At 36.8% G+C, this 18913-nt stretch overlaps 2 protein-coding genes across 2 annotated transcripts in view; both read left to right on the plus strand.

Moving 5' to 3' along the window:
• The window catches only part of myom3 (myomesin 3), an 84046-nt gene extending 66755 nt beyond the window's left edge, over nucleotides 1–17291 (plus strand). Inside the window, exons 20-37 of the mRNA XM_047360859.1 lie at nucleotides 1483–1664; nucleotides 1860–1974; nucleotides 3768–3924; nucleotides 4294–4400; nucleotides 4599–4643; nucleotides 4820–4956; nucleotides 8866–9010; nucleotides 9822–9881; nucleotides 10673–10740; nucleotides 11539–11649; nucleotides 11867–11954; nucleotides 12093–12131; nucleotides 12330–12435; nucleotides 14495–14658; nucleotides 14761–14797; nucleotides 14970–14992; nucleotides 15095–15150; nucleotides 15236–17291. Of these exons, the coding sequence (XP_047216815.1) occupies nucleotides 1483–1664; nucleotides 1860–1974; nucleotides 3768–3924; nucleotides 4294–4400; nucleotides 4599–4643; nucleotides 4820–4956; nucleotides 8866–9010; nucleotides 9822–9881; nucleotides 10673–10740; nucleotides 11539–11649; nucleotides 11867–11954; nucleotides 12093–12131; nucleotides 12330–12435; nucleotides 14495–14658; nucleotides 14761–14797; nucleotides 14970–14992; nucleotides 15095–15150; nucleotides 15236–15505 (1910 nt within the window). The 3' untranslated portion in view covers nucleotides 15506–17291. The remainder of the gene's footprint in view (nucleotides 1–1482; nucleotides 1665–1859; nucleotides 1975–3767; nucleotides 3925–4293; nucleotides 4401–4598; nucleotides 4644–4819; nucleotides 4957–8865; nucleotides 9011–9821; nucleotides 9882–10672; nucleotides 10741–11538; nucleotides 11650–11866; nucleotides 11955–12092; nucleotides 12132–12329; nucleotides 12436–14494; nucleotides 14659–14760; nucleotides 14798–14969; nucleotides 14993–15094; nucleotides 15151–15235) is intronic.
• A 603-nt stretch (nucleotides 17292–17894) lies between these two features.
• Nucleotides 17895–18913, plus strand: fabp10a (fatty acid binding protein 10a, liver basic). The gene is made up of 4 exons (XM_047360867.1): nucleotides 17895–18055; nucleotides 18149–18321; nucleotides 18537–18626; nucleotides 18739–18913. The coding sequence occupies exons 1-4, from the start codon at nucleotides 17989–17991 to the stop codon at nucleotides 18787–18789; spliced, it is 381 nt and encodes a 126-aa protein (XP_047216823.1). The 5' UTR covers nucleotides 17895–17988; the 3' UTR covers nucleotides 18790–18913.

Below are 18913 nucleotides of genomic sequence, written 5' to 3' on the forward strand. Positions count from 1 at the left end.
ATCAATACAGGTGCACCACAAGGCCGTGTTCTGAGACCCTTCCTGTACATGCATTACACAACCGGTTTGTAAATCACTGAATGTTTAAACATAATTTGGTATTAAGCATGGCTTTATCACTTTTAACTTGAAAACCAAGCAAACTGAAAAAGTTTAAATCGACCCGTTAACTGTTCTCCTTTTGTATTTTAAAAGTTCCACACCACAGATTAGACAGTTAGCAAAAAGTCTAAAGAAAAACAAAAGGACAAAGAATTATTTAAACTAGGGAGTTCCAATCTCCATTTCTTTCTTTCATGACAGACTTTGGACAATTCCATTTTCTTTTTAATAAACACAGACAAAATGATTATAGAGTTGATATTTTAAACTGTCTTTAGCATCTTTTAGGTATTACTGTGACTAGCGTTACACAAACAAAATTCTCTGTGAATTACCTAAAGAATGTAGATCCTTCAAGTCAAAATTTTCAATGGAGGCCAAGTTTTCCAAATCTTTCCTGTTCATTGCTGTGGTATTCTGTTCAGCCTTCATGTTGTCATGAACTTTTAGCAGAAACACTACAGGCAAGCAGGGTAGAGGAAAAGGTCTAAATTAATCGAAAGTCAAACTCAAAATCCAGAATGTAAAATCACTAATCAGAGAGACAGCAAAGCTCAAGCCCCAAAATGATACAATAATTTAAAAAATCCAACTTATTACTATTTCTAACAGAGGAAAGGTAGAGAAACAGTCCAGGTCAGAATCACATGTACCAGGGTAATTGTTTGCTGGAAAGCTAAGACAAGGTTGCAGGCAACTTGACAGGAAACAGGTGTGGAGGAAACGTGTGTTTTCAAAGCAGCAGGACAGGTGCAAGCAATCAGGTGGAGAGTAATGCATTCAGAACTGACTGGGAAAACAGATATGAACTCTGAATGTTACAGTCAGTACATCTTCAATTTAAACCTCTTTTAAAGGATTAATCTTGAAAGCAGGATACACAGCTCTTATTTATTCTTGTTAAATTTGTAGCTTAACTATATGGAGCTGGTTTCATATCGCAGACCTAACAAGATATGACAGATTTGAGGGTATCATGCCACCTTTATCTAAATGTAAAATGAAACCTTTTTTATTATTCTTATTATTAATGTGACCACCAACCACATACCGATTCACACAGTCTTTAGAAGTATGTGGAAACTCAGTGAAAAAGCCATTTCTTGCCTTGCTCTGATTTGCATTTTATGCCAGTAATATAGAAAATGGAGAGTCTCAGCAAAATGAGCAGCTCGTTAATCTTGGCAAATGGGCTTTCCTCTATACTATTAATAATTTAAATGTGACTAAAAATCATTCTGTAAATTGACTACCATGTGCAGCATTAAAGTCAGATTTAGAATCTATGATCTTATTTTCAACTGGAGTCGTAATTCTGACTTATTTCTGGTTTGTCGATGTTTCCTGTCTGTGTTGTTTATCCACTTCTTTGGTCCTCAGGTTGTCCGTATGACCTGGAGTTCAGGGAGGTGAGAGACGATTCCCTAGTGCTCTTATGGGCGACTCCACTCTATGAAGGTCAAAGTCAGATCACTGGCTACATGCTGCAAATCAGCCAGAGTAACCAGTTAGACAACTGGACGATTCTGACTGCAAAACCAATTTCTGAAACTCATTACAAGGTGAGAGTTGCAACAGATATGTTCAAAATTGGCACCTGTATCTGATTTACCTTCAAAATATATAAAGCAGGAGTATGTATCATTATTGTAGAACCCCATTCAGCAGAAACTGCTCATATCTAAGTCTGCATCTTCAAAGGTCATAAATTGATTTTAGTGAATTGAAAAAATAAACGTGCTTCTTTTGGCATCTAGGTGACAGGTCTGCAGACAGGTCACACCTACCGCTTCCGTGTGTCGGCTGTTAATAATGCAGGTGTTGGTCGTGCTTCCCTGCCCTCTGAGCCGGTCACAGTTCAGACTCAACCAGGTCAGTGTACTGGACTAATATTAGAATAAAGCTCTCAATGCTTTATTTGCCAGGTGAGGCTAAGTTTGATATTAGATAAGAATAGTAAAAAGGATTTTCAAGAACATGTATTATATGACATTTTAAATAAAGTCAAGAAAGTATTAGATTAGCATAATAGCTTAATTTAACTCTCCAGGAGCAGAAGATAAGTACATTTCCTCACTATAATGTTAAATTGATCCATAAATGACACATATTGTCCACATGCATCTTGATAAGATCAGTTCAGTGCAGCTAAAGAGTAGAAAAACAATACTTTAAAATATACGCATCTAAGATATAATAGATTATAAATATATAAAATTACACAGTGGATATAAATAGTCTACAGACCCCTGTTAAAATGTTAGTTTTTTTTTTCAAGTATAAAAATAAGACCAAGAGAAATAATTTAAGAAAAACCATAATGCTGCCACCACCATGCTTCACAATATGTTTTTGTGTGGGTGAGTACGTGTTGTGTTTAGGCCAATCCAAGCATTGCTTTTGAAATAATGGCAACACGGTTCAATCTTGGTTCAAGATAGCACCATGGCTTTTTGCTGGGGGATGTAACTAAGAAAATCACAAGACCCTGGCATTTTAACAGGGTGTGTTGAGACCCCCACAGTTCAGCAGTTGTAAGCACTGTTGCCTTGCAACAAGTGGGTCTTGGGTGCAAGTCTTATCTGGGATCTTTCTGCAAGCCCCAGCCATGGATGGGTTTTCTCCAATTATTACAGCTTCCTCCCACAGTTCAAAGATATATACTATGCATGCTAGGTTAAGTGGTCACACTAAATCGCCTTTAGAAGTGAGGGAGTATGTACTTGCATGAGTGTTTGTCGTGTTTGTCTCTTTGATGCCCTGTAATGGACTGACAGCCTGTCAAGGGTCGACTTTGCCTCTCGCCTATTAACCCCTGGAAATAGGCCCCGGTTCCCCTATAATTCTGCAAGAATAACTGAACATAGAAAATCGATGGATGACGTGTAGACTGGTATGATAACTGAATAAAAATACCACAGTTTTACTAAATTTAAACAAATGTATGACATGGTTTTACTGCTTTCACTTGCTCGCTTTTACTTAATACAAAAAAACAATTGCTAAGATGAACAACGTATTCATTATTACAGTTATAATAATGTTCTAGATTACTTTTATTCACTGTTGTTTTAATTTTTGAAGCAAAAAATTTAGATTTTGCACCTGTTCGATTTGGTAGTAATGTTCAAGTACCAAATGAGGAGAATATTATAACTGTTTGATATTCTGCTATTTATAGAGCAATACAAGAATGATTCGCTGATATTTACTGGTTAATTACTGTAGTTGGGCTATCTGCTCAGGTAGAGCTTTCAGACGACTGCATAACAGACAGGGCTTTCATCATAACTTGCCAGCTGTAGTTATGAGTGACCTCTTTTAGTTTCCACGCTATGATTTTTTGCCAACTAGAAGTGTTTTCAAACAGATACATTTGTTGTTTTTGTAAAGAAGGAAAACATGTATTAGCCTTCTTGCAGCCAGCTCACTGGCAGTGCACAGCAACCAGTAGTGTAGGGGCAGTGAATTGCTACTTTATGCTCCATAGAAATTAGAAAAATTAAGGTCTGTCTGGCACTTACTCTGCCATTACGTTGAAAGGAGTTTAAGCTGTTAAAATGTTATTACAGAAATGTGAAGGTTTTGAAACTTTTCTAAAACCTTGTTGATGTTGATACACTGACCAGCCCATACTTAGTGAAAGCTGTTTTGCTTTCTTTCAGGCACCAAAGAGATTAAGATCGGCGTGGATGATGATGGGTTTATATTTTTGGGCTATGAGGCTGTTAAGATGAATGATGAGAATGAATTCCTATGGAGCAAAAATTTCACAGAACCCATCAGTTCTCAGAGAACAAAAGTAGAAACCACAAAGAACAGGTAAATCCTTTATGAGTAGCACTGACTCTTGTTACTTGTCCTGTTTTTGTTTTGAGTCATGCTCCTCTCAGTTGCAATTTTTACTTGACTTTATTGTTTTTCTATGTAAAAAAGGAAAAGGTTTGAAACTTGCCAGGATTGTGGGGAAATTTGGCATATAATGACACATTATTTATTTTTATTGCTAAGTTGCATTTTAAGTATATTTCTAATGAATACAATTGTGGCTTGAAGCATGTAAAATCTTTTCACTTTGAAGAATTATTGCTCCCTTAGTAGAAAATACTTTACAGTAGATGTTGCTGTAAACAAAAGAACCCAAAGCTGAATCCAATTATCTGTCTTTTTTAATTATTATTTGTCTATCAGGTCAATGCTCACCTTCACAGACCCATCTGAAGAGGATCTGGGTCTGTACACTGTGGAGATGAGTCACAGTCCTCACCTGTCATCTAGCTATGATTTTACAGCTGAAGGTACACCCTGCATACCAGCAACCAGAGTCTCTGATAATCATTTCTCTCGAGAAACTAACTGTACCCAGTACAGCCATTTCTAAAATGTCACCTGATACACACTCTATGCTCTCCTGTTCTGTGATTTTTATACAATAGCAGTCCTGTCCAAAAATATTCAACCTTCTGCTTCTACTGTTTGTCGTATTTTATTTTTAGACCTTGAACGTCTGAGAGAACTCAGCTGGCAGGTCAGAAATCCACGTACGTACCGCCTCTGAAGTGCATGCACAAAGGGGATCAGATAGGACTAAAGAAAGAACAATTCAAACCTAATCTATAATCTCTTTTCCTGGTTCCTATATAACTTATTCAGGCGTTAATGGTGGTTTTATGACCTTAATGATCTGACCTGATCTGGCTTTGATTTTACTCTGCAGTGATCGCGCTGAAGTCAGCTTGGCAGGTGGAGGTGTCTGAAAAAGGCAGCGTGCGTCTTTGGCTTCAAACCGAGAGTCTGAGTAGTTCTGCTGAGCTCCGTTTGGTTTTCAACGACCGGGAAATCTCCAGCAGTCCAGTAGGTTTTCCCAGTTAACAGATATTAAGTCAGAGCTGAGTCAAAGCTGCAAGTACTTTATTTGGGTTCCCCATCTATGAAACTAAGCTCTGGGTTGACATATTATGAATAAGGGCTCCAGGGTAATTTGCCTCCTAGCCATTTCATGCCCTTCTGTTCTACTTAATGTACTTAATGTGTTTTTATACCTACAGTCTTTAATTTTTTGACCGTAAATAAATCACTTTGTACTCTTGAACTTAACTTATTGCATAGATTTTTTTTTGTAGTTGGGTATTTTTTTTACAAAATGCAAGCATTTTTTTTTAATATAAATTATAGAAAATAAAATCATAAAAATATTAAATCTTATATATAATTGAATTTAATTGTTGAAGATGTTCTGAAAACTGTGTCTCACACCCTATTCCCATTTATTTTGGTTGCATTACCAGATTGGGGTCAACTCTTCAAAATTTTACCACAGATTATACCAAAACATTTCTTGAAAGATTTCATGCTGGTTAAGGTTATATATGGGAGTCAGCAAAACACATTTGCTGACAGAAAACTATAAGCAGGTTATGAAAAATTTATTTAAATTAATTTTTGTGAAAGCATGTTCAAAATATCCCTTTGGAAAATTGCAAAAGCACATAAAATGGCAAATGTGCACAAATATGCAGGATAGGCAGTTTTAAGTCATCTGTACCAGAACTGATACATCTGGGCTTTCAAAAACAGCACAAAGCAAACATTTCAGCCACAAAAAACAAAAACAAAAAACTTTAACAGTTAAATGTAAATTTACTGTTTCTTCAAGTTCTAAACATGTAGAAACTCTCACACATGCTGAAAGCATCCAGGTTCCTTAGTTATCAGTGAGCAAGGTGTGGGCATCTGTCTTCATGACAAGTCAGCGTGACTCCAAAACAGCAATTAGTGTTTTAATAAACATCCTGCAAGGCAGAAAATAGATGCTGTCAGCAAAGATGAAGAGCAGGTGAGTGCAGCAGCAGAGAGGTCTGGGAGCTCAGGTAATTTAATCAAGTGAGGAAGACGAGAATATCGCCTCAGATGAAGATGGAGGCAGAGCTCACGTCTGAAAAAACGTGTCACACTTGGTTAGATGTTAGATTTACAAAGACAATATGGATGATTTTTTCAGACACATTGTTTAAGTTGTTAAATAAACAAATCCTATGCCAAGGTAAATGTTAATCTGTTACCTTAAAAAAGTGTAAGACAAAAACTACTGTTTTAGAAATAAAATTGTTTAGTTTTTTTCTTGGTGCACCACTACGATGACAGATGCTTCATACAGTGCTGTAAAAAGGTTTTTAATCATCCCTCATTCTTTGTGGTGGAGCATAAAACATGTTCTTTAATCAAGGGGTGAATCAGTGTTGGGTCTACACATAATGGACAACTTAGCAAAAAAGAAACTATTTTATTTTAGTTTTTTTCTTTTCTAATCTACTTACTGCTTACAATATGCAGTCAGGGTCGGGTCCAAGCACTGAACACTTTATCTCTCACTTCATTTGCTGTGGTACTTTACAGTAATAATAATGTTGAAACAATCAAGAAAAGGAATAGAATATTCCTGTTAATCAACTTACAGTTTAACACATAATGAAGTTATTTTATTTTTTTCCAAGTAAAATCTGTTTTCTTGCTTTAAACCTGAGACTTTTCTCTAGGCTAACTCATTTGTAAACGTTTGACTTGCCAATTCTGATTTCTCTATATGGGCTCTAATTTATGAAGATATAATGACAGCATTCACAATAGTTTTTTCTAACCTTCCTGATGGGAGCAATAATTAATTATTTGTATAGGAGTAGAGGTGCCTCAACGTTGCTGTGTGAGAGAGAGCAGTTGCTGTAACACTAGGTTTACTTATAAAGCAAAGACTCATTTTAAATAGTCCTTAGCACTTTATATTAGCAGCTAGTGAGGTTAGCGTGGCTCCATTGCTAAAACAGGCATGTTATTTCCTTTATTTTAATGGAGAATGTAGATCTTTACCTTAACTGTGAGATTTCAAAAAGGATGCTGATGTTTCCAAATTCAGCATTTTCCACTGCACACAGTGGTTAAAAGCTCAGAGGAATACACACAGAGCAACTTTGCAGCAAAACAGTCGGCCTTGGTGTTATCTGCTGAAAGTCTAGTATTCTCTTACAGCCTACATAGTGACTGTTGACATGAAAATAGTTTCCTTTTAAACAGCAACTTCAAATGATGTTTACCTGACTGATATTAAAATAGCCAACTCTGTGTCTCCTTCACTTTGTAACAGCATCAATGCCAAAGAGTGTTACACTGATTGTAAAAAGATGAATTTTCAAATGGCCACTAACTGCTCAAGGTTGACCAAGCTGCATGTTGTTCGATTCTGGTCAACAGCTGATATCTTGGTGCATCTCTAATTACAAATGGCTTTCAATTTTTTTTACATGAAAACTAATAACAGAACAATGAATAGTATGGTTTGCAACATAACAAATAACGTTTAAAATGTTTGCACACTAAAATGTTTGTCTGAAACAACCTGACATGAATGTGAAGTCTTTAAAACTGAACCGTTAGAGTTCCAATTGTCATAGTTTTAAAGGCCGATTTGACCCACATACAGAAACACTCAAAAACAGAGGACCGTTTTGGTGAGGTTTATTTAAAGGAGGAGGAAGACCCGAGCGGCTCACACCGGGAACAGGCATTTTAGATTGTTTTGAACCACCAGGGAGAGAGAAAAGGCGAGTCTGGAAGATAGTGGAGTGGCTCAGGATACGGCTGCGCTTGCCGATTGGATCACAGCTGGAGGAAGGACAAGGTCTCACTTAGAGCCTAAAGTGCGAGAGCAGACTGCCGCCTGATTTAGAGTCTGGAAATGGATTATGGCAAGAGTTCGTTCTGGATCTGAAGGTCCGTGGCTTGGTTCCAATATCAAATAGGCAAAACACTCAGGCGTAGAAATGCTGGCAATCCACTCTCTTAAAGGTCTCCAGCTGATGACGGGATGAGAAACACCTGTCCTGCTCCTGGCTCTGCGGTACCGGCGGCACCTATAGTGGTGTTCAGGGGAAGCAGCAGGTCGGTAACCTCCCAGACTCTGACACCAATGGCAAAGGTTAAAGGTTCTCACCCTGCTGCAGACTAATTATATTTTGATTTAGTGACAAGAAATAGGAAAGATAGATGATATTACCTGGTATTTAAAAAAAAAAGAAAATGAAGCCAGATATCAAAAAACAGCAGCAGTGTAATCATTGGTGAACATCAGCTGAATATAAACAAACATATTCAGCATAGATATACATTGTGTTATAAGGCAATCTGAAAATAATCATCGCTGTCGACAGTGTTATTGAACCGTGTTCTGAGATGGCTGGTGGGAGAACAATGAACACAGCAATGAATGTTTATTGCGTCTCTCGGTTGTAACTGCGTTACATTCAGTGACTTCCATTTAATTCCATTATATCCCAATATGAGAGCTCCATCTGAACAGTACTGATTATACATTATTTCTAAATGATCACAGCTGAGATTTGCAAATGCAGAAGCCGTTTAACTGATTAGGGCCCTTGGGCTCGCTGTACATCACAAATATCTTCTAAACAAGGCCTATCAACATGCACGGCATACACTTAAGTCGATGAACATAAAAGCCACGAAAATGAGCTCAAGGTCTGTTCCCTCTGTCTCGTTGCTTGTTTGTGTGTTTGCATCTTTTAGAGAACGGAAATATTTTATTCTCAGAGTGCCAATGTTTTTTCAGACCCTTTGCACATTGATTCATCATGCAATTTCTTTGTGCAAGAAGCCATCTATACAGTGGATGCCAAACCTCTTGCGGAATGATCTAGCTGATTATGTGCTGATGAACATTGCCTGCACTAAGATTTGTTTGCTCTTCTGCAGCGCTGTAAGATAAACTTTGATACGGCCAAAGGTCTGGTGGAGATACTCTTTGATCAGCTCTCTCAGGAGGACGAAGGCTCGTACACCTGTCAGCTGAGGGACGGGCGTGCCAAGAACCAGTGCACTTTGGTGTTTGTGGATCAAAGTGAGTCATATTTTTAACAAACCACAGATTTTGTCATATTGCTTGCATTATATATCACAGGGAAATACCAAATCTAATTTATTTGAGCATTAAAGAAACCAATGAACAAGCAAAAGCTGCACAGAAAACCTCATAAATTAAAAAGACTCTTAAGCAATGACAGATAAACTTGCAAAATCAGGAACTATTTGAAACATATTTTTTTTTATATGTATTTGATGTTTTTAGTCTAACTTCAGTGTGCTTAATTTTTTCTCCCTTTCCAAAAACAGTCTTTTATATTTTTCATTCGTTTTTTGTGATACACCAACAGAAAGGGTGCATAATTGTGTAACCAAGAGTCCCATGGTAACTATGGAGGAGCTGCAGCGATCCACAGCTCAGTTGCAAGAATCTGAAAACAGGAACACTTTCAATTGTGTACTCTGCAAATCTGGCCTTTATGGAAGACAAAACCATTGTTAAAATAAATCCATTAGAAGTCAGTTTAAATGTTTTACTATAGGGACATAGCAAAAAGAAAGAAGGTGCTCTGGTCAGATTAGACCAAAGTTATCTTATACACTTAGGAATCTGTGGCAGAACTCAAATTTGACCTTGATAGATGTTCTCCCTACAATCGGACTGAGTCTGAGCAACTTAGCAAAAAATAGCCAAAATGTATATCTCTAGTTATGCAAGGCTGATAGAGACATACCCCAACTTGTTAGTCTTTCACTAACATACATCAAACAAATCAAAGTTTGTGATTGTTGTGTGACAAAAGTGAACATGTTTAAGCACTGTGTACACTCTGTGTTTTATTTATTAGAGTTTCGTGAGATACTGGCATTGGCTGACTGGAATCGATGGGACATTCGGCGAAAGGCTGGTAAGAGATCCTTATTTAGTGTCAGTGTAAAACTGACACTAAATAAACAAATATCGATTATTACTTATTTAAGAATGATTACAGATTGCTCAAGATTGCTTGGATCGACAACGATTGAACATAAAAGGAGACAAAGCCAGATGAAGATTGCTTTTGTAATTTTATATATGATAGGTATAATATTGTGTAACATCACATATGTTTTGTCCCATGCAAACCTTATTTAACCTGAGTGTCAAAAACAGACTTTTTTTTTTTATTCAATAAAGACAGTAAAACAGTAAAGTAAATGTGCCAGAGTTAGCCAAACGGTTATTTTTCATCTATTGTCCCTGGAAAGAAAGATTTCGAACTTTATGTGTTTCTGAATTGTTTGTTTTTATCTCCTTTCTCCTTTCTCTAACCCTTCTCCACGTGTCATTTATGTGTACAGGCCAATGCCCCGTTGGACACTTGTTCAAGCATTTCACACATCGTGTTTCTATTATAAGTCCAAGTTAGACTCAAAGTGTACAGATGCCATATTTATTCACTACGTTTACAATACTGCCATGCTGAATAGATTTAATACCAAAAAACACAATTTTTCATCATTGATTTACAAAAATGATGCCACAGATAATGTTTTGTTTTTATTTTGTTGTTAGTGCTGTGATCGATAACTCTGATATACTTAGACTCAGTCATTTCTAGAAATATGTGCATTTTTAAGTATTGTTTGTCCTAAATTATGTATGTCTTGCTGTTATTATTTCTATGGCTCAAAATAATCAGTTCTGGTTTTTTCCAAGGACCTTATTTCCAGGAACTCTTGACATGGAGTGTGAACGAAGATTGTGAATTAATTATACAATGCAAGGTACGTTAACATCTTTTGTGTGAAATTTCCTGATGGCAGTAAGACAGCTGAGCTAAAATCATTATAGGAGAGGAAATTCAGCTATATAGTACTAACACTAATGTTAATTATAAATAATTCTCTATTTGATAAATTATTTAAAATATTCCAGACAAATTAGACCATTATTCTCACTCATTGAATAATGTATGATCTTGAAAAACAGTAATAAAAAAAAAAAGAGAAACAACAGACCCAGGGTCATAGTTTTATTTAACATTACAAAAATTCCTCCACATTTGGATCCCCTACTGACAAAATTTACCAAGTTGAGTTTAAATTACAGTTATCATGATCCAAATTTTAAAAATTAATATGGGTTTTGGGGGAAGTTTTTTTTTTTTTGTTATTTGGAAAGATGTTTATGTTCATAAATAAACACATGGTTTAACAAGACATTTCTGTATTCACTCAGGTTATTTTTGTTTGATTTAAAAAAAAGAAGCAAAACCAGACAAAATCTGAAAGAAACAAGTGCTTTTTTACAGCACTGGGATCATAGGATTTTTTAGGAGATTAACAGTAAAAATTAAAACAAAATTGGATTTCTTTGTACAGTTATGCTGCTGCAATAAAATATATAGTTATTTGAAGGTTTTCTAAGCATTTATACCATTAAAGACTTAAATACAGCCTTATCAGAATGAAAGAGAAACCTAAAGCCTTAGAACCAACAGAGAGCAAATAAAATGAAACAGAAAGTCGACTGGTGTTTATAAGCTCTGTGCAGTGACATAATTTATATCTCCTCTCTATAAGGTGACAAACACGAGTAAGGATACATCCTTCAAGTGGTTTAAGGATGGTGTGGAAATTAAAGACTTTGCTTATGATCAGACATCTGGGATCTACTCACTCACAATCCCACAGGTAAGAGGAAAAGATTAATCTAATCTGTCTGTGTTAGAAACAGTTATAAACTGTAGCTGACATGGAGAGGCCAAAAAAAAGTGACACACAGTTGATGGAGTCTAGACAGATTATACAAAGCAACGTTCTCAGGGTCAGTTTTAAGGCTAACTTGGGCTGGAAATAAAAGATAGAATTAAGTGGTTTCCTCCAATAGATTTAAATTACCTTCCTGTAGGTGACAAAGAAAGAGGCTGGTTTGTACAGAGCTGTTGTGTCGGACAGCCGAGGAGAGGATGTCAGCACCTTGGAGCTACTGGACAATGGTTAGATGGAACCTCATCACACAAATACTCTTCTTCATTCATTCTTCAATCCATAATGGAAATGAAGCAATTATGATGATTAGTAATAAAGTTTTGATACAAGCTCTCTGAATATTTAATTGTTATTTTTTTGTTTAGAGTATGATAAGCTTCTCCAGCTGCTGAGTGAACAATGCGGTGAGTTACACACATTTAATATGAAGTTTATTCCTGTGTACTACCACAGGAATCCCATGTTAATATTGTGTACAATATTCACCCTGCTCCTTTTATTACATTCATTATGTAAGAAAAAAGGCAACATTTTAACATTGCAATTAAAAAAAACGTGCAAACACGTGCCAATAAATAAGTAATCAAGAGCTCTGACTGCAGCATTGTCAGCTGGTCCGCTACGGATTGAGAGCACTGCTGAAGGTTTCAAGATCTACTCCTCCCTCAGATACTACATTGGCTTTCTGAAGACAAGCTGGTACTTCAAGTAAGTCTGTATACAGAGCATCTGTCTGACCAAACATCCTGTGAGAAGCTAGTATTTGCATTTACGCATTTGTAGTCCGCTCCTATACTGGGTTCTTATCTTATCTTCACTCTTGGAAGTGTGTTTTCCAGGTCTGGATAAGTACAATTCTGATCCGAGGTTTTTAATACACATAAATCGCACATTCATCTGGATGATTTATTTGAATCATTGTTTTTTTTTGTGAGCAATGATTATGCGACATACAATTTCAGCGATTCGAAATTGTAAATTTCCTCTTCCTTTGACATTCCACCCACTAATGGTATAAAAAGTTAATCAAATTTGTGCTATCATTTTAGTACACACTTGCCAAAACAAACCCCAGGTCCACCCTGGTAATGTGTTTTAATCAGGTAAATAATTCAACATAGAGAATGTTCTGCTGACAGCATTATAAAATGACTTTTCAGAGATATTAGTATGGTATTCTTTTTTCTTAAATTATACAAATATGAGTATGTTTTTATAGAAACATCTAGTACAGAGTTGATCAAACTTAGATTTACATAGAACAACTGTTAATATTTATCTGCAGTAGATGAAAAATGAAAGAAAAGAAGGGTGGCTCTTAGATTAGTTTAGTTGCAGAACTTGTTCTTTACTCAGCACTTAAATCATATAATTCTAATTTAAGGGATTAATAATTACCAACAAGTAACCATATGCATAGTCTTACATGTTTCTGAAGGGGCATAGCACCACCTGCTGGAAGATTGAGGCATGTTTAAAAATCATTTTCATTAAAAAAGAACTGTTATTAAAATCTCTTCATTACATCGATAACAACTAATAAAGAGTGATCAAACAACAAATACAAAAATAATTTATGTTTTTGGTATTGAGCAATGAGATTATTTTCAACATATTTGGTGCATGTAAATATTGTATATTAGAGAATCTTTACTCTCTGAGGCCACTTTATTAGGCACACTGGCTGTTTTGCTATTTGTGTTAACAAGCAAATTAGCCAATCACATAGCAGCAACTCAATACCTTTTTGCATCTAGATGTGATCGAAACGTTTTGCGGAGGTTCCAACCATGCAATAGAATGGGAACAAAAGGGGATTTAACTGACTTTAAATGTGACATGTTAGTTGGTGTCAGACGAGCTGGTCTGAGTATCTTGGGAAACTATTAATCTGCTGGGATTTTCATGCAAATGTCTTGTTGTTGTCAGAGATCAAACACAAAAGGGCAGACTGGTTTGAGATGTAAAGGCAACACTAACTCAGATAACCACTCCTTACAACCAAAGTATGCAGAATGCCATCTCTGAACGCAGAACAATGCAGAAGTCTGTGTTTCACTCATGTCGGCTATGAACAGGAAACTGAGCCTACAGTTTGCAAAAACTGACTAAAACTGAACATTGCATGGTGCGATGAATCTTGTTTTCAGCTGTGATATTCAGATGTAGGGTGCATCGTACCATCCTGCCTTTAAAATGATTTAGGGTGGTGGAGGTGTAGCCTGGGCGATATTTTCTTGGTAGCTTTTGAGCTCTTTTGTACCAGTTGAAAATCAAATGTGATGGTCTCCCAGAGTATTGTTGCTGACCATGTCCATCCCTTTATGGCCACAGAGTAGCCATCTTCTGATGGTCTCTTACAGTAGGATAATACACCCTGTCAAAGTCTGAATCCTCTCAAACTGGTTTCTTGAACATCGTAATTAATTCACTATATTCCAGTAGCTTCCACAGTCACTAGATCTTAGTTTGTTAGACCACCTTTGACATGTGGTGGAATAGGAAATTCACATATTGAATGTGCTGCCAGCAAATCTCCAGTAACTGTGTGATGCTATTATGTCAGTATGGATAGAAATACATAATCTCTTATGACACACCTTGTTTATTCTATGCCACGAAGAATTAAAGGCAGCTCAGAAAGTAAACGAGGTTTCAACTTGGTACTAGCAAAGTGTACCTAATATGGTGGCTGATAAGTGCAAATGATGTAGTGTAGTAGTGCTGTATATAAACAGTAGCTCTGTGCTTCTTCCTTTGCTTGTAGGGGGAGGAAAATTGACCAGGAGGCCAGGGCAAAGCCTGGCTGCAGCATGCAGAAAGTCTGGATTGAAATCTTAAACCCAACAGAAAATGACAAAGGTGAATACACTTTGGAGATGCTTGACGGCAAAGAGACGCACAAACGGTTTTATGAACTATCCACAGACGGTAAGAAGAAAAAAAAAACATTGGTTTAAAACAATAAATACTATATTCAGTCTAATGCAGTGATTAGATTTTCATGATTGTGAATCTTGTATCTTTTCACAGCGTTTGCTGAAGCCTTGCTGGAGCACCAAAGGTTGAAGTAAGTGCATGGACTCAAGTAAAGAGGCTTGCATGGATTGCTGTGTCAGAAATAAAAAACATTAATGATTCTGAAGTAACAAGTTACAAAAAAGACCAATTCAGATTAAGCTTGTTTGAAAATGGAACAATACCATGCCATGTTAAGCTGACTGTCTAATGTCATCCTTTAGGCAACTGGCCATTGCTGAGAAAAGTAAGTCCCATGTGATAACCCTCCAAAATTTCTGTGTTTATTTGAGATTAAAAGACTTTTCTTTGCACATCAGCTCAGATATTGTTTCCTATTGATTTTTAGATCGTGCCAAAGTGATAAAAGGGCTTCCAGATGTTGTAGCCATCATGGAAGGCAAGGTAAGAGATGGCCAGAGAATAAATATTGTTATAAAAACCTTAAACATTCTCTATTTCCAATCATTTTATTCTGTCCTCTTCTCAGTCTCTATGTCTGACATGCTTTATTGATGGCGACCCAGCTCCTGTGATCTTCTGGCTTCGCAATGATAGAGAAATCCTTGATCAGACTCAGTTTACTATCACTAAGGAGTCCAAGCGTACCTCCATCACGGTCAACAAGGTGACCATGGAAGATTCTGGAAAGTACAGCATCTTCGTGCGCAACCAGTATGGCTCTGAAACTGTTGATGTGACCCTGAGTGTGTACAAGAAGGGCGAGAAGCCTCCAGCTAATGCAGTGGAGATGGGTTAAAAATGCAAACTGGAGGAATTTAATGCTTCAAACGTATTCATACCCCTTGAACTTTTTATGTAGTTTGTAATGTTGTAAACAGTCAGTCAGTCAGTCATTTTCTACCGCTTATTCCATAGTGGGTCGCGGGGGAGCTGGTGCCTATCTCCAGCAGTCTATGGGCGAGAGGCAGGGTACACCCTGGACAGGTCGCCAGTCCATCGCAGGATGTTGTAAACATCATGTATGTATGTTATTAGAGCTTTATTTTATAGACCAACAGAAAGTAGGGCATAATGGTGATGTGGAAGGAAAACGATACACGGTTTTCAAAACTTCTTTACAAATAAAAGTGTGGCATACATATGTATTCAGCACTCTTGGGTCATTACATTGTAAAACCACCTTTAGCTGCAATTAAAGCTGCAAGTGTCTTGGGGCCAGCTTTGCACGTCCCTATCTTCTTTGGAAATGATCTGTTAGATTGGATAGAGGCCATCTGGCAACATCAGTTTTCAAGTGTTGCCACAGATTCTCATTTGGAAATACCTCTGAACCTTGGGCCATCCATCAATAAGCTTTGATTTAAACCAGGGGTTTCAAACTCCAATCCTTGAGGGCCAGTGTCCTGCAACTTTTGAATTCGTCCCATGTCAAATACACCTGAAGCAAAAAGATGAATTACCTCCTCATGCAATCAGGTTCTACAGATTCCTGCCAATGACCCTATTATGTGACATTGGCACAGAGACACATCTAAAAGTTGCATAACACCAGCCCCTGACGACTGGAGCTCAACACCTGTGATTTAAACCATTCAATTGTATCTTTTTTTTTTCCCAATATCAACGTTTATGTAGCTCTACCCATCTTCCTGTCAGCTCTCACCAGTTTCCATGTCATTGTTGAAGAAATCATGAACACAACTTGATGCTACCAACATCATATCTCACCCTAGGGATGCCGTATTCAAAGTGATATTCAGTGTTAGTTTTCCACCACACACACATTTTGAATGCAGGCTAAAATATTTTGGTCGTGTTTGCAGGATTTTTTAGGGCTTTTTTTGAAAAATGTTTTCTTGTAACTTTTCAATAAAGCCCAGTTGCGTGAAATGCATAGTGGAGTCAACAGATTTTCCCATCTGAGCTGTGGATCTCTGCAGCTCCTTTGCCTGTCAGTTTTAGTGGACACCCAGATCTTGGTAGGTATGCAGTTGTGCCATGCTGATTTATAATTATTATTATTATTTATCAGTGTGTTATTCCAGTTGCAGTATGTCAGATATTTTAGTTCTATTTTTATTATTTTAAAACAGTTCATGTAGCATAAGGCACTGAGTAGCTACATGTATTTTCCACAGTTTAGTGCTGGTGGTACAACCTCACTTTTTCCTAACAAAACTCAAATGACACAAGCCACTAAAGAAGACAGCATTATTATTGTTTGTTTGTGTGTTTGTGTGTTTGCTGTTGTTTTGTTGTTTATGTTTGTGTTGTTTATTTGAGTTAGGTTTTAGGTCGGGTTAGCTAACAAAGTTTTACAGTTATTATTTACCAGACGCTAAGATAATGCTTCATTAGCTAAGAAAATTTTTTGTTTTTTTGAGAGGGGGATTTGTTTAGCTTTATATTACTTCAGAATAGCAGACAAATATCTTATTTGGTCCTTCATTGCTTAGTAGATTGTTATAACTCTGTTGCGTTAATGTTGCTTTTAGTTTGAAGATAGAGCTTTAGGCCTGGGTTTTTAGTTAAACATATGTATTGTTTGTCTGTGTTGTTGTCAATAAAGCTATTCCCAAATATTTTAAGATATATTTATCTTATGCATACAAAACCAAGGTAGTGAACTTTATGATCAAGAAATGATTAGGTTAGTTTGTGTAATTTTGCAACAGCTATGGTCTCTTTTAGTTTAAAAGCAAAGTCCACTGTGTCATTAACCCTACTATTTAATCTCACTTTGATAGGTACAATCCATATTGGGAGATCCAGTGGTACTCTGGGGACAAGCTCCAGAGGTGAATTAAATTTATTGAACATTAAACACAACAAAAACTAAGTCTAAAATAAAATGAATACAAGTCTAGACAGTTCTATCCATTTAAAGTCTAAGGGACAGTCTAAGGGATGTATTTTTCTATTCCTCAAGCTCCATTTACATCCTGTCATATGCCACATATAGTTGTGGACAATGCATACATACACTGAATGTTTTTTAAACAAAATGTTTGGATATGTTTTAAATTACAGCACATTATAATTCAAAAATTTCCTTGGCTGAGGCTGAAGCTTGAACATACAGGAGTAACTGAACTCTAGGTTGTTCAAACAATTCTCAGAGGACTTTGTTACACACTGGACATGGCACTATGGACCCATCACGTTGGGTAGAAAAAGAGGCGAGTGTGCATTCATCTTCTTCACATTGTGTTGAGCTTCACACAGCTGTCTCAGCTTCCAGCTACCTTGGTGAAGGAGAACCCAGACTCTCTCAAAGACATGGACCTCAACGGAACATGGCAGGTCTACTACCAGGAAAACTACGAAGAGTTCCTCAGAGCCATGGGTGAGAAAAATATTCGCCGATCAACAAAAATTTGCAGTACAGGTGTTTGTACCAAATTTGCATGGAATATCAAACATGTTTTCTATTCAACAGAACTCCCAGAAGATGTTATTAAGATGACCAAGGATGTCAAACCAATTTCTGAGATTAAGCAGACGGGCAATGACTTTGTCATCACCTCTAAGACTGCAGGAAAGTCTGTGACAAACTCCTTCACCGTCGGGAAAGAGGCTGAAATTACAACCATGGATGGCAAGAAGCTAAAGGTTACTAACTTTTGCTCATATTTTATACAGAGACAAACATTTAGGCCAAAACGAAATTAACTGTTTTATTGTCTACAGCACACAAATCTTCAAAGTTTTCCCTGATAATCAAAATTGTTCTCATGTCAGAGTTTTTTTTTAGCTTCTAACTAGTCTGTTATTTGTTTGATTGTTTCACTGTGGGTGCTGAAATCTGTCCTCTGATTCCTCATCAGTGCATTGTCAATCTTGAGGGAGGCAAACTGGTCTGCAAAACTGGGAGAGTGAGCCACACGCAAGAGCTGAAAGGAGGAGAAATGATTGAGGTATGGCGCATCTAGTAATCAGTTTGCCCAAACTGGTTATCTGAAATAAAAATGCACATCAGGACTGTAATTATAAGCTTTAAAACAATGTGTTTGTTTCTGTCTTGTTTAGACTCTGACTGTGGGCTCAACAACTCTTGTCAGAAAGAGCAGAAAGATTTAAATCTGGCAGTGACAAACATACAATGTCTATTTAAATAAAGAAACAGTGTGCGTAATGTGTATGGTTTCATATCCACATAATTCAAGCACATGATCTTTGCAAATAAACTGGTAAAAGTCTTGTA

Source organism: Girardinichthys multiradiatus, chromosome 3 (genome assembly GCF_021462225.1).
Source record: "Girardinichthys multiradiatus isolate DD_20200921_A chromosome 3, DD_fGirMul_XY1, whole genome shotgun sequence".
Classification (NCBI taxonomy): Eukaryota; Metazoa; Chordata; class Actinopteri; order Cyprinodontiformes; family Goodeidae; genus Girardinichthys; species Girardinichthys multiradiatus.